At 37.3% G+C, this 27,960-nt stretch overlaps 1 protein-coding gene and 1 pseudogene across 1 annotated transcript; one reads left to right on the top strand and one right to left on the bottom strand.

Moving 5' to 3' along the window:
- On the bottom strand, positions 1–26,412 carry LOC127101827 (uncharacterized). The gene is made up of 6 exons (XM_051039269.1): positions 25,691–26,412; positions 25,233–25,576; positions 24,693–25,079; positions 23,756–24,625; positions 22,553–22,906; positions 1–227 (listed from the first exon to the last, which is right to left on the bottom strand). The coding sequence occupies exons 1-6, from the start codon at positions 26,410–26,412 to the stop codon at positions 1–3; spliced, it is 2,904 nt and encodes a 967-aa protein (XP_050895226.1).
- On the top strand, positions 20,023–20,122 carry LOC127109058 (uncharacterized; annotated as a pseudogene).
- Positions 26,413–27,960: the final 1,548 nt, after the last annotated feature.

Raw genomic sequence — 27,960 nt, forward strand, 5'->3', positions numbered from 1 at the left:
CTAGGCTTCATCTCGATCCCTCTTTACTCGACCAAGAGACAATCGCAGGTCTTCCACTGATAAAGTGATAACAACATTGGTAAGCTGATCAACCTCGGGAGCAGCTATGATAACCAAGGTAATTGTAGAGATCATAGGAGGAGGAATTACAACCAGGCAAGTAGAAGCAGTCTTGATGCCTTGAGCATTGGCTAGATCAAAGAACATCTGCAACTTATCCATGTTACCTACAAGATTCAATCACACATGTCAACAAAAAACTATGGGACTCTATCCGCCCTAAAGATCTATTTCCTCTTTGTGCAAACGACCACACTCACGAGGAGTAACTATCAATTTGATTCTTCCTCTGCTATGCACTTCACCAAGGTCAAACCCTTCTTCATAGCCAAATCCTTGAAACAAGGAAAATAACTCCTCATTCATTGTAACCTCTTTGGGGGAAATTAGGCCTAATTTTAAGCTAAAGGTAAAGATGAAGTGGGGACAAGATCAGTACTTTAGGAATCTACTATTACAAAAGCGAGAGGACTGGTCAGAGCATAATAGAAGGCAAGATGGGCCTCTAGAGAAAGAGATTTCACTAGGACAGAATGCATCATGAAATCGGCCTAGTTATTTGTAAAAGGGTTGAACCAAGGATCAATAGAGTGAAAGGTAATAAGCCTTTGATCTTGGATATCGTTTTAGGAGGTGTGTACGATGTAGAACATGTTAAAGAGAAGTAAGAGGGAAGGCTACCAAGACATGTGCTCAACCCAAAGCTGGAACACCTTCATGTAATCCCATGCCCCCAAATGAAATTGGGATGGGAAACCTTCAAGTGTTTCAGGACGAACACCTCAAATTTATAAAAGGGAAGCCTAACTCATATCTTGGTGAATAGACACTCATAAAATGAGACCAAATACTCGTCAAAAAAGCTACATATTTCTTTTTTTGAACCTAGAGGAAATACCGATCCATCTAGAGGGTCACCATACGTGGTGTCGACAACATCTATAACATCTTCCGTATTTATAATAGACATTTCAATGTTGGAAGCAACAAAACATTTCAATGTTGGAAATGCATTTAATGCACTTGTTCTAAATTACTTTTTCAATTAACTCCAAACATTTCACTTCTAGTTAAAAACAAACGCCATTCTTGAAGGCCAGCCACAACCTTTAAAGGTTTCCCCAGATCCCTAGGTGGCCGACAAGCCTTGGGGGAAACTGTTGTGTGTCGACCGAAGAACTAAATTGATGAGGCTCGTACCAATGAAAACCCACTACATATGACCTAAGGTATAAAAATAACCTCACATGAAATACAACGTACACTTTCTGATCTTCACTTTTCACTATAATCATCTTGAATCTTGAATTGACTTGAGTGTTAGAGTAATAACCTTGTAAGTCCAAACCCGCACTTGCATATTGGAGATCAACACCACTTATTAAGGATTCCTCACTATCTTCTTCAATATTTATGATTCTAAGACAAAACATTTCCTAATTTTTTCATGAGCCAGTAAATGGAGAAATAACTTTGACCTTGTCGTAGGGAGTTCTTTGAAGGATACGTAGGGAGTTCTTTGAAGGATACTTTTTCTGTTGATGGTAGCTCTTTATCTAAGATCTAATCTCTGCCTAGTGGGGTGTTATCTTGCTTCGAGCTTTATATTATTAACTCATCAGTTTGGTTTATGTGATTGGACTCTATTGTTGATTAGACATATTTTTTTTCTTATTGTTGATTAGATATATTATATACTTTTCTTATATATATATATATATATATATAATATGTAAACAGGTTGAGAAAACATATATGTCTTGTCTCACTAAATACAACATTTAAATTTTATTAGTATAATTGTATTTTGAATTGCTCATATTGTATAATATGATATTAGTACAAGTAAAAGTGATGGAAACGAAAATATTAAAAAAAAAACTCAATATAAAGAGTTTACAGCCACAAGTACTCAAATGAAATAATCTGTGGAGACTATTGATTAAAACACGCAAAAAAAAAGTTTAAATTTAAGTTGAATTGGACGCAATTTTACCTAATTAGTCTATAACATGCAAATTATCCACCATTGATAAATATATTTCTGACAAAATCTAATAAGTAAAATATTATACCCTTAACAAAAACGTTAAAGAGAGGCTGGCCCGCTTTGACTAAGGTAGTTGAAACTAAGATTATAAATAGAGTTGTCATTTTCATGAAGTATATAGCTTGAAAATGCAGAAGCATTTGAGAAAGAATTTTGGGGTGCTTTTATGATCCTCTTACGTATTCAAGATCTACAAAAGTGTAAATATAATATTAACAAGTGTTCTGAGTTGGAACAAGACATAGTGTAAAAGTTATTTTGGTGCGACCACAAAAACTCTCGTACAAGAGTGAAGATAATTTACAAAGTTATCACTTTAATACATAAGTTAGTGAAGTTTAAAATATGTAATTCAAATAGTGAAAATAAGTTCATAACTTATAATCAACACGTGGTAGGGTTTTTATATATCCCGCAATCGAAATCAATATTGTCTAACTCAACATGTGATACGGAGAACCGTTTGATTACAGAGGATGCGGACCTCTGGCCCAAAACAACAACTAATAATTTGCTATAAAAAACTCTTACGAAGTAATAATTGAATAAATATTTCTCGTACAAGAGTTTACGTGGAAACTTTATTTACACATGGGTGAGGTTTCAAGATTGAAGACAACTATAAGACAATGGACATATAAGATATTTTTGCTCGTGAAAATGTTTGTGTCAATAATTCATCCATGCATATATGGTGTATAGTTAACTAGTGCACTTTAAGGTAGTAGTTAGGTGATTTGATAGCAATAAGTGCTCCAAAAGTTTTTGTCCCTTAACTTGTCCTATGCATTCTCATTCCCTAAAGACAAGTATTGTACTCAAATGGGTGAATCAAAATTTGGGCCCTCCAACCATGTATTATAAGACACTGGGCTACAGTCATTACTCTTGGAGCTTATAATGGAGATGCATTATTTTTTCCATCTATTTTTGAATTTATATCATGAAGCATTGAAGCATTGAAGCCAGAGAAATGAGCAATTCATTTTCTTTTTCCAAAATTAATGAAACATTAAAATATCCTAGTATATTTATATTTTGATAATGATAGAAAAAGTTTTTCTATTAAAATTTCAATTATTCCACATTTTTTTTCTGAGCATTTAATATTTTATTTGTAAAACATTTAATAATTCTGTAAATTCATTTATCTCTTTATCAATAATATTTATTTGGGTCCAGTATCAATCTTCCATTATTATTATTATTATTTATTTATTTATTTATTTTTATTCAATTAAAATCTTGGTAGAACGTGATTATTTGATTAGTTGGATTTCCAACTAATTCACTTCGTTAAACAATTCTTTGAAGTTTTTGACAAGGATAATATTCTCTTGATAGTCCGTTTGAACTCTAGTTTGTAGATTAGGCAAAAAAAAGTTTTCAACAATTTTTATAAGATCTTTAAAGAGTCAAATGTTGACAAATCTCACCTTAATGGAGTTGTCTTTTGCACTCTTTCTAATGAGGATAACATTATCTTGTCATCTCCCTTTACCATTCACAAGTTAGATGGTGTTGCGGGCTAGTAATGGTAATAAAAGTTTTGGTCATGATGTTTTTCTATCTCCTTTATAAGAAGATTTTGGAATTTATTTAGGGAAGATTTAGGGATTATATTTAAGCAATTTCACTACTTACTTGGTCAACTCGTATGAGGGAATAAGCTTTAGGTATATTTTTATTTATGAGCTTCATCCGCACTAGTGCCAACTGTCATCCTCGTGGAATACAGAAAATCATTGTAGAAAGTATGGACAATCAGTCATCTCTCAAGCTCGTGATGGGGCATAATCCATCATTTTGAGTGAAATTATTAAATTGGTTTCTCAGTTGGGTTGTTATACTCAGAGGGAAGTATCTAGCCACGAAGCAAATTTTCACCTGATCCTATGTCGTAACGAAATCAAATGGTATGGAATATAGTCAAGCTTTGGCCTTGTCCCTTAACGAGAAAGGGAAAAGCCTTAGTAAGATTGCAGCACTGGTCACTCCGTTCAAATTCAGAGTGTTGCAATATTTGATGAAAATTGACAGATGAAAGTTCAAATGATCTATTGGCGAACCACAAAACTGGTTATGTTGTACCAAACATAACGAGGATGGTTTAAGCTCAAATTTGCAATCACCATAGGACAAACAATATTGGAATGCGGTTCAATATTATTGGGGGACGCGGAGTCCTTCAACATGCAATTGTTAGTCATCGCTAATTCTCTGTGTCTCTTATGTAAAAAATCTCAATCTCAAGAATTGGTTGAACAAGATCCCCAACACTGCAGACTCTTCACGTTCAACCAACAATGACAAAAATTGATAGAAACTAAATATTAGAACTTTTTTAGTCTAATCAATGAAGATGAAAAAAAATCAAATTAGTTTTCGACAACAGTGTCAAAAACTTTATATTTTCACAACTGCATTGTAACGCCAAAGATTTTGATCCAAAATATTACTTAACAATATATATTTACTTAAAAAAATATGCGAGTATTTGTTTTAAATGAAAAACCTTAAAGTAGTAATTAGTATTTAAATATATTTACAACACATCTCAAAAACATAAACCAATTTCAAAAACATAAATCAAATTCAAAAATATAAAACAGGAGATGAAATGTACCGAGAAACAAGAATGTACATATGCATGATTTTAGCATTATATGTTCCATATATAATCAGCCGTCACTAAGGTACCATATATAATTCACCTCATACCAACGGGGAAAATTACTCGTCACTAAGGAACCATACAGAATGCATATAATGCATATGACATGTCATATGATGATAAAATGTAAGCACACTACTAAGAAAAATACCACCATTTAGACAAGTCCTGCCACTTAGAAAATCTTACAATCCATATAATATCACACAATCTTGCACATAATTAAAATCTTAAATTTTAATACACAATATGACCACTTAGCCAAACACCACTTAGACAAACAACACTCTGAAAATAGACAAACACATAGTTCAAATATTATTACATTATCATGTATATCACAAATCACATTAAATTAAAAAAATATCACTAGTCCATTATTCCAAACAACAACATCCCAAATAATATCACATCATATATTTTTCAATATAATCCAATTGTCCATTCTTTCAATTTATAATAACTTCATTAGCAAAGACCACAAAACTAAAAATAATTAAAATGTTAAATATATATATATATATATATATATAATATATATATATATATATATATATATATATATATATATATATATATATATAGTGTTATATTTGTAAGTGTTCACAACAACGGAGCCCTCGCCCGAGTGAGACTTCGCTAGGTGATGTCTCACAAGAATAAATAGACCGTCCTTAGTACTGATGACGGGCAAATACCGTTAGTCAATGGAGAGGAAGTACCTCACTACCTCTGGAAGATTAGGCAGTTAACAACTTTTCCTTAGTATGGGGGAGTCGTTACTACCTCTAAGGGTTACCCAAACCTTGTGCCCAAGATGCCTCTACAAATACCTTACCTCAAGAAGAGAAAGAAAGATCTTAACTGATACATATCACATCCCCGTATATGCTTATACCTAAGCATACAATTTTGTAATAAGGCCTCTCATCTCACGTGAGTAGGTCCCTAAACCACCATAATTACCACCATAGAGGACTTCTCACTGTCGTCAGAGAGTCTTAACCGCCATTATTTGTTATACACCTACAAAGGCCTTTGAGTCTCTCTATCCTTCAAAGAGGAACATGAACACTTGTACTTTTTGATCAGTATAGTGGCGCCCACTGTGTTGCCTCGACAAAATTAACCTGGGCCACACCATCTCCATTAACATCATGCTACTCACGGTTACCTTTCACCCATACACTTAGCTACTTTCATCCATGGTTAATAGGAGAGCTTCATCCCCTACGCCAGAAAGTACCAGTGATAACGGTGATGGCGACACCCTATGGGAGATAAGTGTCACCATGGACAAGTTATGACACCATAACTAGACATTGGAGGATGATGTCTACAACATCAAAAAATGCCAACAAGAATCCAATCCCCTAGAAGAGATGGAATTGTTGGATCCCCAACAACTCTCAGATGAGATATGGGGAGCACCTGTCTCAGAGGGATTTAAATCCCGCCTCATTGGCCAAGTTTTATGGGCGTAATGACCCCTACGAGAATGTCACCTCCATCAACATATAGATGGCCATCATAAGAGCATATGAATCCCTGAAGTGCAAGTTTCTATTTGGAACCTTCATGTATTCCTCCCTTCCATGGTATATGGGTTTTCCTTGTGCCTCCATCACCAGCTACATGGAGTTAGTAAGAAAGTGTTTGCACTAGTTCATTGCCATCCGTCATATTAAGATGTTAACCACCATCCTATTAACCATACGACATGGTTCATCAAAACCGTTGAAGGACTATCTCCCCTGATTTAACGAGGCCACCATCAGAGTCGTCCTACAAAACCAATAAATGTTTGTAGAGTGTTTCGAAATAGAGTCAAGGCTAGACACTTCACCAAATCTCTCACCCATAATCTAACATTGTCGTTAGTGGAGGTGGTAACTAGAGGAGGATGCTACATAAAAGGAAAGGAGAGAAACTCCGAAAAGAAGGTCTACGACATCACATATCATGTTCCCAACATCGATGGATGACACCAACTTTTAGATTTGCAAATAGAAAAAACCAACAATTAACGAACTGTCGACGCCTGATGGACCCAAACTGTCGAAGGACCCGACCATTTCTAAACCCACCACCGCCTACCAATGAACTCGTGTCGCAGTCTGCCGCTCTCAATTCGTCAACGAACTAGGATCACCATTGGCGAAAAAGAAGGTCCATGATGTCAAGCAAGAGAAAAATAAAAGACAAGAACGTAATAACTTGTTTATCGATAAAACCCAAGGGAAAGACAAAAAAGGTAAGGAAGTCGATTATGAAAGGGGAAGGTATTAGCACCCCTCACATCCGTTGTACTCAACGAGAACCATTTTGATTGTTCTTTGCTCGAATGAGTGTTATTATCTAAAGGTTACTTGTAGTTGGTTTTAATTAAGGGAAAATGAATTTTTAATTAGTGTGCTCGCCAAGGATTCGGACCCTCGTGTGTACGTATTCTCATAGTGTAATGAGAAAATAAGAGCTTCGTAGTCCGTGGTAGAAAATACTGATGTGTAAGTTGTTTTTATTGAACGATGTTAACATTCACATTCTAGCAGTTAAATGTTACTTGTATGTTTGTGTGTGGGAGGCTTAAGCATTGTTTGTTTACGGTAGAATGGAAATAATATATCCTTTGTGAAAAGGTTTTAGAATGACCTAAGGCGAAAAATGAGTTTGATGGGTTGTGACTGATTTTAGATTTGAAAAGACTGTCTTGATTTGAATTATACTAAAGTTTATGAATTGAGAAGAATACTTTGAACAATTGGGTCAAGCGTCCCGTATCAAAAGATATTTAGAATGAGGATAAAAATACTCCCTCTCATTCCTTCTCCACTTCTTAAGGCTCATGGCATACAATTTCAAATCATATTTTTAAGTGTTTTTGAATTTATTTACAAAAATGATTTTAGTCTGATATGGACAAGGAAAGAAATCAGTGGGAAGAAGACTTGACAATTATTCGATTTTAATTGCACTGAAGTCTATGAGTAGAGGTGAATACTTTAAACAAATGGGTCAGGCGTCCCGTATCCAAATATATTCATAACAAGGATATGGATACTCCCTCTCATTATTTCTCTACTACTTAAGGCTCGTGGCGCTCAATTTTCATCACAACTAACAAGTGTTGACAAGAGAATATTTTTGCTGAGCTTGAATGATGAGGGCTTGATCCAGTCTTGATGTCTTGTATGATGCTGTCTTGAATTTGAGTTGAGATCCAATGTATTGCCAATAGAGAGGACAAGTCCTATCAAGTGACCAAGAGACTTTTGATCACTTGATTAGACAGGGAAATCAGACATGTGTCAAAGGACTACTTGATCAAAGATAACTTTGATCAATCAGTCAGTCAGGGTGAGATCAAAGTATGAACAAGCACATGAGTTTTATTAAGTCTAAAAAACCTAAGGAGTCAAAGTGTTATCATGTTACAAATTTTAAAAATAAAAATAATCTAGAATTAAGATGAACAAATGTTTATTATTTTCTAAAAAAACACATTAATTCCAAAAGCTAAATGATTAATTCTAAACTTAAGGTGTATTATTATTTTTATTATTTTTTAAAATGGATTAAACAAATAAAATCTAAAATCTAAGTATCATTTTTAAAGGTATTTTTATCCTAATAAAATGTGAAAAGCATGTATTAAAAAACAAAAATGATAAAAAAAAAACTAGAAAAGATATTAAAACACAAAGATTAAAGATAAGCAAAATAAAATAAAATAAAATAAGAAAAATAAGAGGCAGGGTGTGATTAGCAATCCAGTGGGCTGGGTGAGTAAAGTAAAAGCACCGGGCCTTAATTATTAAAGCCCAATTTGGCCTTGGTTGAGTCAAACCAGAGGGGGTGTATGATAGTTGTGGAGTGTATGCATCAATGAATTCATTGGGCCTAATGTGTTTTTTTAAGCCCAGAACAAAAAGCCACGAAGGGAGCATAGTCAGACTCATCTGACGTTTCATTTCATGTTCACATTTCAAACTAGTCACCTGAGAAAACAACTCTGTGCGCGCCGTAAATCGCCCCTGGCGGCGGCGGAGGTCCAACCACCCTCTAACCTGCATCGCTATGTTCGTCTCCTACAATCTCTTGGCAATTGATCGCTCGACTGGGTGAGTCGAGAATGGGATACAAACTGCAAGTGCACAGTTCTATCGCGTAGTTTTAAAAGATATCGATCCCACAGGGACTTATGAATCGATATACCGTTATCTAAAGTTACTACGTAAATCTAAGGTGAAGATGTTTGATTGTTTGGGGAAAAACTAAGAGCTAAACTAATGTCTAGATTAAATATTAATAAAACGGATATCGGTATGTAATTCGTCAAAACTAGGGAATCAAGTCTTTGTCGGTTTCTTGGTTTTAAAATGAATCGTTTCGGTTAACTTTATTGGTTAAAGGTTCTATCTCAAACTCTCGCTCTGTTGAATAAACCATGATTTCATATTAATGTTGCTGTCACTTATAATTAAGTCAAAAACCATATTTTGAAAACAATAAAGTTGCAGAAACTCTTTTTAAGAAAATACTGACCGTTTTAAACACCCTTATCTCAAACTCTCGCTCTGTTGACTTAGGTTATATAATTAAATCCAAATGCTTAACTCTCGTCCTCACATTCAATCTTTAAAAATACTTTTTGGAAAAGGTCAGAATTTAATTAACTCTAAAACTTGCTCTCGCCCTGATCTAGAATTAATGCCTAACTTACACTGTCCAGTTAAAATCTCAAACTCTCGCTCTATTGATTTTAACTTCTTTATGTCTTTTACTTTTGTAAAAAATCTTGTTATTAAAACCTGTAAGTTGAGACCATAAAAAGATTGATTTTGATTTTAAGTTTAGATAGACCGACTCAGTCTCGATCCCTTATTCTGCTTACTTTACATACCGATACCTAGGCAAATTAGCCAGACATGCTAAATAAACAAGAATTTATATCATGCATAAACAGACTCATTCCAGGCAGGCAATATGAATAAACAATAGGATAAAACATTAAAAATTAAATAACAATTAAAGAACCTGAATGCGTAATACAATGGTCTTGAACACTCCACCACAAGCCGGTAGGATTTGTTCTTGATTCTTCAATTAAGCAGTAAAATAAATCAAGGAAATAAAACTCGAATATAACGTAAGGTTAAATCCGGTATAAAGTTGCACAGTAGTTTCCGGTGTAGAAACTATTACGCGAAAAATATCTAAAAGCTAAAAACGGGAAAAATAAATTGCAAGGGAAAAGAGAAAGTAAAGCTTGCAAAAGAAATAAATAAAATGAACAATGCTGGAAAGGAAGAAAAATAAGCAAAGGCGTGAAAGGAAAATTTGGCAGAGCTTCCGCAAAACTGAGCGTGCAAAAAAACTCCGTCCTCGGCAAAGAGAGGAGATGGCTATTTATAATAGCTTTGGTAACTGCATTCCGTTCCCTACGAGTCTTCAGCATGGCTAAATACACGGCTTGGGAATAGGACACGAAGTCCTCAACGTTACTTCCATTCTTCTGAGAGCGTAACTTGCGCCAAAAAGCTAGTGGACTGGTGTGACGCTCGTCACACCATGTGTGACGTCCGTCACAAGGCTACTTCGCGTGACGCTCGTCACAACCCTTGTGACGCCCGTCACAGGGGCAACGTGCGCTTTCTCTTGGGCTGGGCTTGGTCTTGGTTATTTGTTTCCTTTTTATTGCTTTTTACACCTCCTTTTCTTCCCTTTTTCACTTTTGCTTCAAAATGGGTACCTGATGTAAATAGAAAAGAAATACTGCATAATATCTGATAAAATGGGATAAATTAAAGTAAATGATAATATAATCTAATTAAATTAAGTCTTAAAATGTGATATAATTTCATGTTATCAAACTCCCCCATACTTAAATCTTTGCTTGTCCTCAAGCAAAATTCAGTATAGAACTTGTTAAAAGTTTTAGCCAGATGAAATTTCAAAGCACACATCAATTCGTACTAGGTTGCGAATGGATTTTTGTTTAGGAGGACTTGAGTTTAATCTTGACATCAACAACCACCGTTACAACTTAGATAACCCTATTTTTATGCCAATCAGTTTCAAGTACCCTATGATAGCTATCCTGGTTCCTTTAGTCTTATTTTAGCCGTTTTCATTCTAGCGAAATCACATTAAGCCCTTTATCTTTTCGCGCACATAGTGGAGTAACCGGTTAGTGATTATGATCCGCTTTTAGCTAGAAGTTCTGGTATATAAGTCGGATAACTTCATTATTCAGTCCATTGCAAATTGCGGGGGATCGAACCGTAGTCCGCCCTACCAAGTTCAGTACCAGATTCCTACTGAACCAACTCATAATGGATCTTTCGTATTGTGCTTTTGCATGATCTGCAACCTTTAGATTAAATGATCTGGTAAGGATCACCTAATTTAATTAGTGCATTTCTTGATATATTTATATATTTTAGGTTACTTTGGGGATCATTCACTTATATTCATCGGCTCTCCACGTAGTTTGCTATTAAGATGGTGCTGACTTCTGTATAAACTACTTGGGGTTGCCATAGAACTAAAAGTTCAAGGAATTGGTATAATAGGTACTTTATCCTAGTCTAACATATTGAGGTTCTCAGAGCGTTGTTATGGTAATAATTTTGTTTTGATCTCACTCAAGTTTTATAAAGTAAGCAACCTTTATACTTATTGGGTGTGTTAAAATTTTTGTTATGGCTCAGGAAATTGAGGGGAATAGATAATAGAAAATTTTCACACTTAGGAACTTAACTTAAAATAAATATATATTATAATTTTTTTTTTTTTTCATAATAAGAAAGGGAAATAACACTGAAAGGGAAAATAACATACTTGAAAAATGGTAATAGGAAGAATATTGTTTCCCCCCCCATACTTAAACTGGACATTGTCCTCAATGTTTTAAGGGAAGGAAATACAAAATGGAAAGGCAAAAGAAAATAACAACTAAGGCTGCCTTCCGCCTCTGGTTCTTGGACCTGGTGATCTTTGACGTATGTCTAAGTTGTCGAACCTGCTGAACAATTCAGTAAACCGCTGGTCGGTTATGGCATTCCGAGCATCCTGTTGCTGTTGCATTTGACGCATCATCTGCATCATCTCTGTATTCTGTGCCTGCATTCCATCGATAGCATCCATAATGTCATCGTTGGTCGCAGGCCTTCTTCGTCGACGACGTTGGGAGGATGGGCCGGCTGCATTACTGGAAGGGTTTAGCGGGACTGATTGTTGTGTTGGCGGATGATCACCTTGTTCCATTTCTTCAAACTCATCTGTTTGCTGGTTTGTTTGTGAAGGCTCGGTGGTTTCAGGAGCGCTAAGATCGTAGAGGTGGCGGTCGGGGTTTGTGACATCAGTTAGGGTGGTATTGGGTAGCACAACACTCGGGACTGCTTGGTTGTTCACCATAAGATAATAGCCTCCGCCTACTCTGTTTTTTAATCAGGCGGCTGGAGCGGCAATAGCTGATATCCATAGACAGGGGAGGTAGGGATTCTAAAGTTTGGAGTTTATCCCCTAGGTTCAGGCCAAGTGCTATGGAGGTTATTAATCCACCAACTATAAAGGGTTGCCGGCCTCTAGCACATAAGGTGCGGATATGATGAAAGAGAAAAGAGGCGGCGTTTACCTGAGCATCCGATTCGAAAACGCACTGGAGGAAAAATAACTCCTTTGAGTTGACCTTACTGTTGTTTGGTCTTCCAAAAAGTGTGTTTTGCAGGATACGGAGAAAATAACGGATGGTGGGGTTATGGATGTGGGAGAGAAGGAGTTCTTCCCAGTTGGAGGTATTTATACCTGAAATTTTCTTAAAAAGATCGAAAACTAGAACTGTGTTCCAGTTTGAGGTTGGAGGGATTCTGGCATGCAGCAGACCTTCTGTGGGAAATTGTAGCATGGCACTCAATTGGCGTTGGGTTAGAGAGTACTCGGTGTTAAACATACGGAAGGTTGCGGTACCGGTCAGAAATTCACCTTCACCGGCGGGAGTGGTGTAGTCGTAAGAACTTAGGAATTCTAAGGTTAGGGAAGGGTAGGTGGGTTGGTTATGGGTGCAAAGGAAGGTTAAATCGGCTTTACGGAGCATCCACTCGATACCTTGGAGTAAGCCCAATTGTTGTAAACAAGTTAAATCGGGGTACCTGGTGGAAGCGACGCCTCGCTGCTGGAAGCGCTCGAATTGCTCTTGCTGATAGTTGTCATCTCCGGATCGGAAGATGATATTTCCGAAATTTTGATTTCCCGCCATTGTGATGAATTTTTGAAGGGATGATTTGGAAAGGAAAAGAAGTGTATTTGATATGAGAGAATTGTTTTGTGGTGAATGAAGGAAGTTTTGGTAGGTATTTATAGGAGAAGGATTGGAAGGTAGAAAGAAAAAGTGGTTGAAAAGTAATTAAGTGTGGTAAATGAAAAATGAATGGGGAATGTAAAAAATCAAAGTGTAACGTTCGTCTCCAACGGCTCCTTAACGTTCACTTGTCTGAAGGGCGTTACGCTCGTCACAGGGGTGTGACGTTCGTAACAGGCGTTTTGCGTGCCGTTCGTCATGGAGTGTGTGACGCTCGTCACACCTCCTTTTTGGCAAGGCTTCAGTGGCGCTTCACAGAATTACTTTGGTAGCGTATTTTAATGTTTCATTTTGCTTATGATCATTTTTAGTATGCAATTTTAATGCATTGTGCATGCTTACTTGCTTTGTATAATAATAATAATAGGTAACAACAGTAGAGCATAATAGCCATTGCATAATAAAATTAATTAAACAGCTTCAATAAAAATGATCATAATGTATTACAGGGAAGGAAAATAATGAAATGAAATAGAAATAAACATGAATTCAAACAACATTAATGAAAAATCTAGCCTAAAACTAAATAACTTAGAAAGAAAAATAACTAAATTCCATCTATCTTCGGATCTCTGGCCGGAGGAGCAAAAGAGTTAACATGATGCCGTAACATACGTAACTGACTTGCCGTGCTGCTCATGTATTCTAGGATTTCAAGTCTCAAGTTATGGAAATCTTCCCTGAGGGCGTCTTGCTCTGACATCAAGGCTTCAATGACTGTTTTAATATCTGTTCCTGGCATATGATGTCGGAGATCAGGCATGACTGATTCTTCGGTTAGGACAGGCTGAGGAGGAGGATCAATATCATAGTAGCCGGAAGGTGTCTGAGGGTCAGATTCAGCAAGAGAGATATGGTCAACATAGTGCTCATAGTCATCACAAATCTCATAATCTTGGATGGATTCAGTGGATCCAGCCGGAGTTGGGGTTTCATTCAGGTTATAGAGCCAGTTCCTTTGATTATGAACACTAGTTCTAGGATCGGGCATGGTGAATAGGCAGAGAACCTGGTTATCAATAATAAGCTCGAACTCATCGGACCCTATGTTTGCTATAAACATAGTGTTGAAGAAGAAGGGTATACTCATAGTAGTAATGCCACAAAAAGGGTTAAGGTCAAGCATAGGCTGACGTAGTCCAATAGCATTACCTATCATAGTGATCAAACCGCCTATTCTAATGGGTGCTCGCTCATCCTGGATAAGGTGGTCCAAATTAGCTAACATAAAAGTAGCACCGTTTACTGGACGGTTCTGGGAAGCACAAAATATGATGAAGAGTTCATCACGTGAAACTGAAGTACTATTTGGCTTCTTCCCAAATAAAGTGTGGGTCAGGATCTTATGGAAGTAGCGAAAAGCCGGGTTATGTATGTTTCCAGAGAGAAACTCATGTTCCTCGGGCTCATCATTTCCAGTCAGCTTACCCCAAAAGTGTTCAAGCTCTCTATATTCAAAAAGTTCTTCCTGGCTTACAGTGAATGTATCAAAGGAGGTAGGAAAACCCAAAAGGTTGGTGAAGTCTCTAATATTAAATTGGTACTCCATATTGAACATTCTGAACTGGATAAAACCTCTGCTAATTCCTTTTCCATGGCTAGGTAGATAGATTAATGAACTAAGGAATTCTAGTGTGAGTCTCCGGTAGGTGGTGAAATGTCTCAGGATAGGGGAGGTCTCCCATCCTATCTGATTCAGCAAAAACAGGACACTCTGTCTCAGTCCAAGGGCAGTCATAGCCCAATCATCAGCATATAAACTAGGTAGCATCTCTCTAGCGGCTAGTTCTTCAAACTTTCGTTTCTGAGCCATTCCTCTGAACTTGATACCCATACGATCAAAATGTCCCATCTGGTTAGTGTTAACTAGAGAAAAGAAACATGAGTTTAAGTCAGGATTTGGCCAAATGCCGAAAGAAGAAAAGAATTATTATTATTATATATAGATATATTTTTTTTTTCTTTTTGAATAAATCAATAATGAATACTAAATAGAAATTAAAAGAAATAGTTAAGAGAAAAAATAGGGAAATGATAATAATAATAGAATAATAAAATAACAGAGTAATTTGTGGGTTGTCTCCCACTAAGCGCTTTGTTTAAATGTCGCAAGCTCGACAAAGAAACTGTTAAATATAGTCTATGAGTCCTGGGGGCGTTTCGTCTAAGTGTAGAATTTGCGAATCCTCGTTGGTTTCCGCATACTGATAATGTTTCAGACGTTGCCCGTTTACGGTAAACGGTTCTGTAGATCGTCCTTTTATTTCTACCGCTCCACTGGGAAAGATTTTAGTGATATGAAAAGGTCCTGACCATCTGGATCGTAGTTTTCCCGGGAATAACTTTAGTCTAGAGTTAAATAAAAGTACTGCGTCGCCTTGCTTGAAGACTTTCCTTGATATACGCTTGTCATGCCATTGTTTTGTTCTTTCTTTATAGATTTTGGCATTTTCATAGGCGTCTCTTCTGAGTTCCTCTAATTCGTTTATGTCAAGGATTCTCTTTTCACCGGCGGCTTTATAATTCAAATTTAAATTTCTAATAGCCCAATAGGCTTTATGTTCTAATTCTACCGGGAGGTGACAGGATTTTCCATAAATGAGCTTAAATGGGGTCGTCCCTATGGGAGTTTTATAAGCAGTTCGGTATGCCCACAAAGCTTCTGGTAATTTCAATGACCAATCTTTCCTTGAAGTGGCGACCGTTTTTTCTAGTATTTGCTTGATTTCTCTGTTAGATACTTCCACTTGTCCACTGGTTTGAGGGTGGTAAGGTGTTGCTATCCTATGTCTCACTCCATATTTAAGTAGTAGTTTTTCGAGTACCTTGGATATAAAGTGTGATCCACCATCACTGACTACTATTCTTGGGATGCCAAATCTCGGAAATATTATATTTTTAAAGAGTCTAGTTACTACTCGGGTGTCATTTGTTGGAGAAGCTATAGCTTCGATCCATTTTGATACGTAGTCAACTGCCACGAGTATGTATTTGTTACCGAAAGAGGATGGGAAAGGTCCCATGAAGTCTATCCCCCACACGTCAAAAATCTCTACTTCCAAAATACCTTTTTGTGGCATCTCGTCACGTCTAGATATGTTTCCCGTGCGTTGACATCTGTCACACTCCTTAATAGCCGCATGTACGTCCTTCCATATAGTTGGCCAATAAAAGCCAGCTTGTAGGATTTTAGAGCAGGTCTTGGATGTACTTGTGTGACCACCATAAGGCGCAGAGTGACAGTGTTGGATTATATTTTCTACCTCTTCTTCGGGTATACATCGACGGAAAATACCATCGGGGCCTCTTTTGAAAAGTAAGGGATCATCCCAGTAATAGTGTTTTATGTCGTGGAAGAATCGTTTCTTCTGCTGGTAAGATAAAGTAGGTGGAACTATTCCGGCAGCTAAATAATTGACTAGATCAGCGTACCATGGTATGACAGATATAGCTAAGGTGGTTTCTACTTGCATGTCGGAGTTGTTCTCTTCCAAAGTAGCTATGAGTTTATCATACGAGAAATCATCATTAATGGATGTTCTTTCTGGTTCAAGGTTCTCAAGTCTAGAGAGGTGGTCTGCTACTACGTTTTCAGTTCCTTTCTTGTCCTTGATTTCTAAGTCGAATTCTTGTAGTAACAAGATCCATCTTAGGAGTCTAGGTTTAGCATCCTTTTTTGTTAAAAGGTACCTGATAGCAGCGTGATCAGTGTAAACTATTATTTTGGCTCCTACCAGGTAAGAACGAAATTTATCTAGCGCAAATACCACTGCTAGGAGTTCTTTCTCGGTTGTGGCATAATTCATCTGCGCTTCATCCAGGGTTCTGCTAGCGTAATATATAACGTGAAGCTTTTTATCCTTTCTTTGTCCTAAAACAGCACCTACAGCATAATCACTGGCATCGCACATTATTTCGAATGGTTCATTCCAGTCTGGTGTCTGCATAATGGGTGCGGAGATCAATGCTTGTTTAAGAGTTTGAAATGCTTTTAAACAGTTATCGTCGAATATGAATTCAGCATCTTTCATCAACAGTCCGGTTAAGGGTTTAGTTATCTTAGAGAAGTCTTTGATGAATCGTCGGTAAAAACCGGCGTGTCCTAAAAAGCTTCGTACTTCTCTCACGGTTCTTGGGGGTTGAAGATTTTCGATTACCTCTATTTTGGCTTTGTCTACTTCAATTCCTCTGTTCGAGATGATGTGTCCTAAAACAATTCCTTCTTGTACCATAAAGTGGCACTTTTCCCAATTAAGTACTAAGTTTACTTTTACACATCGCTCCAGAACTCTTTCCAGGTTTTCAAGGCATTCTTCGAAACTTTGTCCGTATACAGAAAAGTCATCCATGAATACTTCCATGATGTTTTCGAGAAAGTCGGCGAATATTGCCATCATGCATCTTTGAAAAGTTGCAGGGGCATTACACAGACCAAACGGCATTCGTCTATACGCGAAGGTACCAAAAGGGCATGTGAATGTTGTCTTTTCTTGGTCATCAGGGTGAATTGGTATTTGAAAGAAGCCTGAATAACCGTCTAAATAACAGAAATGTGAATGTTTAGCTAATCGTTCTAACATTTGGTCAATGAATGGTAAAGGGAAATGATCTTTTCGGGTTGCTTTGTTTAGTTTCCTATAATCAATGCACATTCTCCATCCCGATTCGATTCGTTTAGTTATAGTTTCTCCTTTTTCGTTTTCAATGACGGTTATGCCTCATTTCTTGGGTACAACGTGTACAGGACTAACCCATTTGCTATCAGATATAGGATATATAATACCTGCTTCTAATAACTTGGTTATTTCTTTCTTTACTACCTCACTTAGGATCGGATTTAGTCTTCTCTGGTGTTCCCTAGAGGTTTTACAGTCTTCTTCTAACATGATGCGGTGCATACAAATAGAAGGGCTTATTCCTTTAAGATCGGTGATGTGGTATCCTAGTGCGGTTGGATATTTTCTTAAGATATGTAGGAGTTTTTCTGTTTCGAGTCTTCCTAGATCTGCATTAACTATCACAGGTCGTTCAAGTTCTAAGTCTAGGAATTCATATCTCAGATTTTTGGGAAGTGTTTTCAAATCAGGGGTTGGTTTGTTAAGACACTGCGTAGGATCTGGTGTTATTGCTAGGCATTGTTTAGATTTGTCCTCTAAAAGATAGTTTGATGGTTTGTCTTCTCCTGACTCTGCTTCTTTTATGCATTCATCGATGATATCCATGAAGTAACATGTATCTCCTATTGCAGGTGCTTTCAAGAATTGGGAAAGAATGAATTCAATTTTTTCTTCACCTACTTCGAAGGTGAGTCGTCCTCGTTTTACGTCTATGATTGCACCGGCAGTTGCTAAGAATGGTCTTCCTAGTATAATAGGTGTCGTATCATCTTCTCTAATGTCCATAATTGTGAAGTCAGTGGGAATGTAAAACTGACCTATGCGTACGGGAACGTTTTCAAGGATTCCTACAGGATATTTGATGGAACGATCTGCTAATTGCACAGACATTTTGGTCGGTCTTAATTCTCCCATCTCCAGTTTCTTACATATGGATAAGGGCATAACGCTAATTCCGGCTCCTAAATCGCATAAGGCTTTGTCGATGACAAATTTTCCTATGTGACAGGGTATAGAGAAGCTACCCGGATCCTTGAGTTTAGGGGGCATGTTTTGGATTATAGCGCTACATTCGGCAGGGAGTGTAACGGTTTCGCTATCCTCAAGTTTCCTCTTATTAGAAAGAATTTCTTTTAAGAATTTAGCATATGAGGGCATCTGCGTAATAGCTTCGGTAAACGGAATTGTAACGTTTAATTGTTTAAGGAGATCAACAAATTTTCTAAATTGGCCTACATCTTTGGTTTTAACAAGCCTTTGAGGGTAAGGTATGGGTGGTTTGTAAGGTGGTGGAGGTACATAAGGTTCCTTCTTTCCTAGGGTTTCCTTATTACTCTCTTCCTTTTCCTTAGGTTCACTTTCCTCAGTAGATTTCTTAGGGTTTTGGTTTTCTATCCTTGGGTCAGACGGTCCTTCCACTTCCGTTCCACTTCTTAATATAATTGCATGAGCTTGGCTTCTCGGATTGGGTTGGGGCTGTCCAGGGAATGTACCAGTTGGTGCAGCGGTAGGTGCTTGTTGTTGAGCTACTTGAGATATTTGCGTTTCCAGCATTTTGTTATGGGTAGCCAAGGCATCTACTTTGCTTGCTAGTTGTTTAAGTTGTTCGCCAGTGTGTATGTTCTGGTTTAAGAAATCTTTATTGGTTTGTTGTTGGGAAGCTATAAAGTTTTCCATCATGATTTCCAAGTTGGATTTTCTAGGGGTATTATTGTTAGGATTCGGTTTCTGATATCCTGGAGGTATAGATGGGGTTTGATTTGGAGACTGTCCAGGTGCGTATAAAGCATTATTACTCTTATATGAGAAGTTTGGATGGTTCTTCCAATTTGGGTTATAGGTATTCGAATAGGGGCTTCCTTCAGCATAGTTTACTTGCTCTGTTTGGATTCCAGTCAAGAGTTGACATTCCGCAGGAGTGTGGCCTTGGATTCCACAGACCTCGCAATTCTGAGTTATAGCAACCACGGCTGCTGGAGGTGATACGTTTAAACTTTCAATCTTCTGGACCAAAGCATCCACTTTTGCATTGACGTGATCAAGGTTACTTATCTCGTACATGCCAGTTTTCGGTTGAGGTTTTTCCACTGTTGTTCGTTCGGTTCCCCACTGATAGTGGTTTTGGGCCATGCTCTCGATAAGCTGGTAAGCATCAGCATAAGGTTTGTTCATTAGTGCACCACCTGCAGCGGCGTCTATTGTTAACCTTGTGTTGTATAAGAGACCATTATAAAATGTGTGAATTACTAACCAGTCTTCCAAACCATGGTGTGGGCAAAGTCTCATCATGTCTTTGTATCTTTCCCATGCTTCGAAAAGAGACTCGTTGTCTTTCTGTTTAAATCCGTTTATCTGGGCTCTTAACATAGCTGTTTTGCTTGGTGGAAAATATCGGGCAAGAAAAACTTTCTTCAACTCGTTCCATGTGGTGACTGAGTTGGAAGGAAGAGATTGAAGCCATCTTCTAGCGCTATCTCTTAATGAGAAAGGAAAAAGACGAAGTCGAATTGCCTCTGAAGTGACACCATTAGCTTTAACAGTATCAGCGTATTGGACAAATACGGATAAATGAAGGTTTGGATCTTCGGTAAGATTTCCAGAGAATTGGTTCTGTTGCACAGCCTGCAACAACGAAGGTTTAAGTTCAAAGTTGTTTGCTTCGATTGCGGGCGGAGCAATACTTGAATGCGGTTCATCTTGCGATGGAGCGGCGTAATCTCTAAGAGCACGAGCTGGTTCTGCCATCTCGGTTAAAGAAGGAAAATCTTTGAGATCAGGAAGGTCTATAGGAGGGAGATTGTTTTCAGCACGATATTCCCGAATTCGTCGTAAGACTCGGAGATATAGTTCGATATCGTTGATTCGTAAATAGAGCGGTTCGCCTTGAGAGCGAGTGCGTGGCATACAAATCAACGAAAGAAAGAAAATAGAAGAAAAAAAGAAACCTTAGTCTCTACAGCGTAACGGAAGAGTTACGATATCGATTGAATAAAAGTCCCCGGCAACGGCGCCAAAAACTTGATCGCTCGACTGGGTGAGTCGAGAATGGGATACAAACTGCAAGTGCACAGTTCTATCGCGTAGTTTTAAAAGATATCGATCCCACAGGGACTTATGAATCGATATACCGTTATCTAAAGTTACTACGTAAATCTAAGGTGAAGATGTTTGATTGTTTGGGGAAAAACTAAGAGCTAAACTAATGTCTAGATTAAATATTAATAAAACGGATATCGGTATGTAATTCGTCAAAACTAGGGAATCAAGTCTTTGTCGGTTTCTTGGTTTTAAAATGAATCGTTTCGGTTAACTTTATTGGTTAAAGGTTCTATCTCAAACTCTCGCTCTGTTGAATAAACCATGATTTCATATTAATGTTGCTGTCACTTATAATTAAGTCAAAAACCATATTTTGAAAACAATAAAGTTGCAGAAACTCTTTTTAAGAAAATACTGACCGTTTTAAACACCCTTATCTCAAACTCTCGCTCTGTTGACTTAGGTTATATAATTAAATCCAAATGCTTAACTCTCGTCCTCACATTCAATCTTTAAAAATACTTTTTGGAAAAGGTCAGAATTTAATTAACTCTAAAACTTGCTCTCGCCCTGATCTAGAATTAATGCCTAACTTACACTGTCCAGTTAAAATCTCAAACTCTCGCTCTATTGATTTTAACTTCTTTATGTCTTTTACTTTTGTAAAAAATCTTGTTATTAAACCTGTAAGTTGAGACCATAAAAAGATTGATTTTGATTTTAAGTTTAGATAGACCGACTCAGTCTCGATCCCTTATTCTGCTTACTTTACATACCGATACCTAGGCAAATTAGCCAGACATGCTAAATAAACAAGAATTTATATCATGCATAAACAGACTCATTCCAGGCAGGCAATATGAATAAACAATAGGATAAAACATTAAAAATTAAATAACAATTAAAGAACCTGAATGCGTAATACAATGGTCTTGAACACTCCACCACAAGCCGGTAGGATTTGTTCTTGATTCTTCAATTAAGCAGTAAAATAAATCAAGGAAATAAAACTCGAATATAACGTAAGGTTAAATCCGGTATAAAGTTGCACAGTAGTTTCCGGTGTAGAAACTATTACGCGAAAAATATCTAAAAGCTAAAAACGGGAAAAATAAATTGCAAGGGAAAAGAGAAAGTAAAGCTTGCAAAAGAAATAAATAAAATGAACAATGCTGGAAAGGAAGAAAAATAAGCAAAGGCGTGAAAGGAAAATTTGGCAGAGCTTCCGCAAAACTGAGCGTGCAAAAAAACTCCGTCCTCGGCAAAGAGAGGAGATGGCTATTTATAATAGCTTTGGTAACTGCATTCCGTTCCCTACGAGTCTTCAGCATGGCTAAATACACGGCTTGGGAATAGGACACGAAGTCCTCAACGTTACTTCCATTCTTCTGAGAGCGTAACTTGCGCCAAAAAGCTAGTGGACTGGTGTGACGCTCGTCACACCATGTGTGACGTCCGTCACAAGGCTACTTCGCGTGACGCTCGTCACAACCCTTGTGACGCCCGTCACAGGGGCAACGTGCGCTTTCTCTTGGGCTGGGCTTGGTCTTGGTTATTTGTTTCCTTTTTATTGCTTTTTACACCTCCTTTTCTTCCCTTTTTCACTTTTGCTTCAAAATGGGTACCTGATGTAAATAGAAAAGAAATACTGCATAATATCTGATAAAATGGGATAAATTAAAGTAAATGATAATATAATCTAATTAAATTAAGTCTTAAAATGTGATATAATTTCATGTTATCAACAATACTTGGAGTAACAATGTTTGTAAGGGGTTCTTCATCAGAGGTAAGTTCTTCAACATTGACAACAAGCTCAACTTTCTTCTTACTTCTTCTCTCATGAGCAGCATGATCAGGAACATTTTCCTCAGCCTTTTCCCTTAAGTCATTGTCAGGGCATGAATCTTTTTCCAAAGATGTTTGAACATCTGGAAAAACATCAGAGTTTACTTCCTTCAAAATAGATGCAACAAACTTCCTAAGTTCCTTATCAGTTGCACTTCTTTCTGCTGCCGTGGGATTTACAGAGTCGTCAGCATGCATGCTAGGGTTTCTAAGTTCATACCCTTTAAGCCTAGATTCTTCTCCAATAGTATTCTTATCTTTATTGGGGATTATGGGTTCAGAGGACTTACCAGAAGTCTTGACAACTTTTTACATAGACGGTGTAGCTTTCATCTGAGGAGGGGGATGAACCGTGGACATAGGGGCAACGTCCAAAATTAGATATGCCAGGTTGATCATTTGAAAAGGTGTGTTTTCCCTAGACGATGGTGAGGCGGATCCATTGGTTTCAACTAGGACATGCATGTGAGTGGGTGAAGAATGTTGAGACATGTTGGTAGGCGCTTGAGGCAGATGGAATAGGGAAAGGTTTTTGAGAGAGAGAGATCCCAAATAATTGTAAGAGAGTGATGCGTTTGAGTGGAAAAGATAGTGAGGTTTTTTCCAAACGGGTACAAAATGAGGTAAGGGGTTTAGGTAAGCGTGTCCAGTGTAATAATGAGAGATATGCTCTTGTCTGACACACTTAATTAGCTGTAATTACTATAAAAGCTCATTAACACAAATCCCAAGTTCCCTCTTAATTTTTAAAATTGGCTTGCATCCAAGGTTTTGGTAAAAATACCTGCAAGCTGATTCTCCGTGCTGACATACTCAAGTGTTATGACTTTGCCTTCAACAAGTTCTCTGATAAAATGATGTCTGATCAATGTGTTTAGTTCTACTGTGCTGAATAGAATTTTTAGAGATATTAATAGCACTCATGTTGTTACAGAATAATGTCAGGACATCTTGTGTGATATTGTATTCTATCAACATTTGTTTCATCCATATTAGTTGAGAGAAGTTGCCACCTGCTGCTATGTACTCAACTTCAGCAGTGGATATGGATACACAATTTTGTTTCTTGCTGAACAATGAAATCAAATTGTTTCCCAAGAAGAAACATCCCCCAAAGGTAATTTTCCTATCATCAGCAATACCATCCCAATAAACATCACAATATCCAACTAACATAGAGTTTGAATCATGAGAGTACAACATTCCATACTCATTTATGGCATTCACATAATTTAGAATCCTCTTTACTTGATTGATGTGACTTACTTTGGGTTCAACTTGATATCTAGCACACACACCAACAACAAAAGTTATATCTAGTCTGTTTGCTATCAGGTATAGAAGGTTGCCAATCATACTTCTATATAAGCTCTGGTTAACACTTAAGCCCTTTTCATCTTTAGATAACTTTAAGTGGGTAGGTGCAGGAGTTCTTTTGTGACTCTCACTCTCCAATCCAAATTTCTTCACAATACTCCTAGCATATTTGCTTTGACACAGAAAGACGGAGTCTTCCATTTGTTTGACTTGGAGCCCAAGGAAGTATGTTAATTCTCCTACCAAACTCATTTCAAACTCAGATTGCATTTGTTTGACAAAATGTTGGACCATCTCATGAGACATCCCTCCAAACACAACGTCATCCATATAGGTCTGAGCTATCATAAGTTTTCCATCCTTTTCTTTGACAAAGAGGGTTTTATCAATTCCACCCTTTCTATATCCATGATTGATGAGAAGCTCAGTCATCCTTTCATACCAAGCTCTTGGGGCTTGTTTTAAACCATATAGTGCCTTCTTTAATTTGTAAATATGATTTGGGAATGTAGGATCAATAAATCCTTTTGGTTGTTCAACATACACATCTTCATTTAAATAGCCATTTAGGAAGGCACGTTTAACATCCATTTGGAACAATTTGAACTTTAAAAGACATGCCATTCCAAGTAACAATCCGATAGACTCCAAGCGAGCAACTGGAGAAAAGGTTTCATCAAAGACAACTCCTTTTATTTGGGTGTATCCTTGAGCAACAAGTCTTACTTTGTTTCTGGCGACGACCCATTGTTCCTACAGGTCTTGGAACCAAATCCCACACCTTATTTCTTTTGGATTGACCAAGTTTATCTTGCATAGCACTAATCCATAACTCATCAGTCAAAGCTTCCTTGATATTCTTAGGTTCAAATTTAGAGACAAAACAGGCATTTGACACAACTTCCCTTGATTTGGTGATAATTCCTTCATTTGGATTTCCTATAATAAGCTCCTTAGGATGATCTTTCTGAATTCTAACGGAGGGTCCTTGCTCAGTTGAATCATTCTTTGTAGTTTTAGTATTAGTATTTGTGTCTGCAACATCTTCTGGGACATCATCCGTTGATGTTTCAACATCATCTGTGACATCCGCTTCGTTAGTTAAGTCCTGCACTACAATGTTTATGGATTACATCATTACCTTGGTTCTGAAGTTGAAGACTCTGTATGCTCTGCTGTTTGTAGAGTATCCTAGAAATATTCCCTCATCACTTTTAGTGTCCATGTTTCTCATCTGCTCATGATCTTCCAGAATATAACATTTACTTCCAAAGACATGGAAGTATTTCACAGCTGGCTTTCTTCTTTTCCATAGTTCATACAATGTGGCAGAAGTCCCAGATCTGATAGTTACTCTATTAAGAATATAACAGGCAGTGTTCATGACTTCATCCCAAAAATGATATGGGAGTTTCTTAGCATGAAGCATGACTCTAGCACATTCTTGAATGGTTCTATTTTTACGCTCAACCACACCACTCTGTTGTGGGGTGATGGGTGAATAGAACTCATGACTAATTCCTTCAGAGGTGAAAAATTCCTCAAACTTGTTGTTCTCAAATTCCTTCCCATGGTCACTTCTAATCCTGATAATGCCACAATCCTTCTCTCTTTGAATTTTTTGACAGAGTTCTTTAAACACTTTAAACACTTCTGACTTTTCTTTAATGAAGTTCACCCATGTGAATCAAGAGAAGTCATCAACAACAATAACATTAGTATACCTTTTTCCTCTTAGGCTTCCAACTCGCACGAGTCCCATCAAGTCCATATGAAGTAGCTCCATAATTTTTGAGGTGGTCAGATGTTGAAGCTTCTTGCGGGACATCTTTGTTTGTTTCCCAACTTTACATTCACCACAAATTCTTCCTTCATGAATTTTCAATTTGGGAATTCCTCTTAATGCTTCCTTTGACATTACCTTCTTCATACCTTTCATATGTAAGTGACCAAGCTTTTGATGCCATATATTAGTTTCTTCTTCTTTTGACATTAGGCAAGAGGAAAAACAATCGGTTTCTTGAGGAGTCCACAAATAGAATTTATCTTTTGATCTGGCTCCCTTTATGATAGCTTCATCCTTCTCATTTGTTACTATACATTCGTATTTATTGAAGTTTACCTTGATACCTTGGTCACATAGTTGGATAATACTTATAAGATTAGCAGTTAGTCCTTTAACAAATAGGACATCATCTAGACTATGCAATCCTAGATAGGCCAACATACCAATCCCCTTTATTTCTCCTTTTGATCCATCTCCAAAGGTGACATAGCTAGTGGAATAAGACTTAATATTCATCAAAAATTTCTTGACACCAGTCATTTTTCTAGAGCAACCACTATCAAAGTACTCGTCCTCTCTAGCAGATTCTCTGAGGGAGGTGTGAGCTATGAGACCTGCCATACCATTTTTGGGAATCCATATTTTCTTTGGCTTCACCATGGTTTGCTTTCTTCTAAGTTGTGAAGCAGGTTTAGGATAGCCATACAGTTTGTAGCATTAAGGTTTTATATGGCCAAGCTTCCCACAATGATGACACTTCGATCTTTGGGTCTTGTTTCCTGAGTAAACCTTTTGACACCCTTGCTGATGTTGGGATATTTGATTTGACATGTTTCGTTCCAGTTATCTTTTGGGTGGAATAAAGTTCATTACATGACCTTTTCCTTTATTCATTCCTCCTTGATAATCATAGCCTAAGCCTTGAACATTTCCAGCATTCTTACGAGTTTGAAGAATTTCATCCAGTACATCTGAACTGCTGTTAAGCATTCTTATAGACTTAGTCATATTGTCAATTCTTGAATTGAGCAGTACAACTTCCTCCTTCAGGTTAGAGATGGTAGAGAGATGCTCCACTTTCTCAGCCTGTAGTTGAGCAATAGTTTTCTTTTGATCTTCTCCCAGTTTACATACTTATTCACTTCTGAGGCACAATTCTTTGTAGGATTCAACAAGTTCTTCAAAGGTTAGTTCTTCACAGTCAGAATCTTCATCTGAGTCATAAATTCCAGTCAGGGAAGTAACCTGTTTGGTAGGTTCCACTTCAGGATCACTTTCAGAATCATCTTCTGACCACAAGAGACACATACTCTTCTTCTGCTTTTTGAGAAATGTGGGGAATTCAGCCCTTATGTGACCAAACCCTTCACATCCATGGCACTATATTCCTTTTCCTTGGTTAGTTTTTCTTCAGTTTTGGGCCTTCTTCCAAAATCCTGATTTTTGGAGATGTCGAATGACTTGTTCTTGACATTAGCTCTTGTCTTCCAGTCCATCTTCTTCATCACTTTGTTGAATTGTCTCCCAAGTAAGACAATGTCATTAGATATCCCTTCATTTGTATCCAGGTCACATTCATCTTCAAGGTCTTCAATATTAGAAACAAATGCTATGCTTTTCTTCTTTTCTGACTTTTCACTGATTCCTAGCTCAAAAGTTTGAAGAGATCCCTTCAGTTCATCAACTTTCATGTTGTTGATATCTTGAGCTTCTTCAATGACAATAACCTTCATGTCAAATCTCTTTGGAAGAGACCTGAGGATTTTTCTGACCAGCTTGGCTTCTGACATCTTTTCCCCTAGAGCACTTGAGGCATTGGCTATCTCAATGATATTCATGTGAAAGTCATGAATGCTTTCATTCTTAAGTTCTCAAATTTGGTGGTCAAAATTTGAAGTCTTTACATCTTAACCTTGGAGGTTCCTTCATGAGCAGTCTTCAATATCTCCCAAGCATCTTTAGCAACAATGCAGTTGTTTATTAATCCGAAGATGTTCTTGTCCACTCCATTGAATAGAGTATTCAAAGCTTTGGAGTTTCCCTGAGCTAATTTGTCATCTCCATCATCCCAGTCTTCCTCAGGTTTCAGCTCTCTAGTGATCTTGCCATCTTTGTCTCTAATCATTGGTTGATCCCATCATTTGACCACATATTTCTAAGCCTTGTTGTCCATGGATTTGATAAAAGCCACCATACGTGTTTTCCAGT

This window comes from Lathyrus oleraceus, chromosome 7, assembly GCF_024323335.1.
Source record: "Lathyrus oleraceus cultivar Zhongwan6 chromosome 7, CAAS_Psat_ZW6_1.0, whole genome shotgun sequence".
Classification (NCBI taxonomy): domain Eukaryota; kingdom Viridiplantae; phylum Streptophyta; class Magnoliopsida; order Fabales; family Fabaceae; genus Lathyrus; species Lathyrus oleraceus.

Bases quoted from the DNA above. Each gene is read 5' to 3' on its own strand.
- LOC127101827 (XM_051039269.1), bottom strand. From the start codon at position 26,412: ATGGTGAAGCCAAAGAAAATATGGATTCCCAAAAATGGTATGGCAGGT. The intron at 25,080-25,232 runs GTAAATGTTATA...TAAACATTGTAG, and splicing joins ATACTTCCATGTCTTTGGAA to TGCAGGACTTAACTAACGAA. The intron at 228-22,552 runs GTATTGTTGATA...TGAATCTTGTAG, and splicing joins TACAAACATTGTTACTCCAA to GTAACATGGATAAGTTGCAG.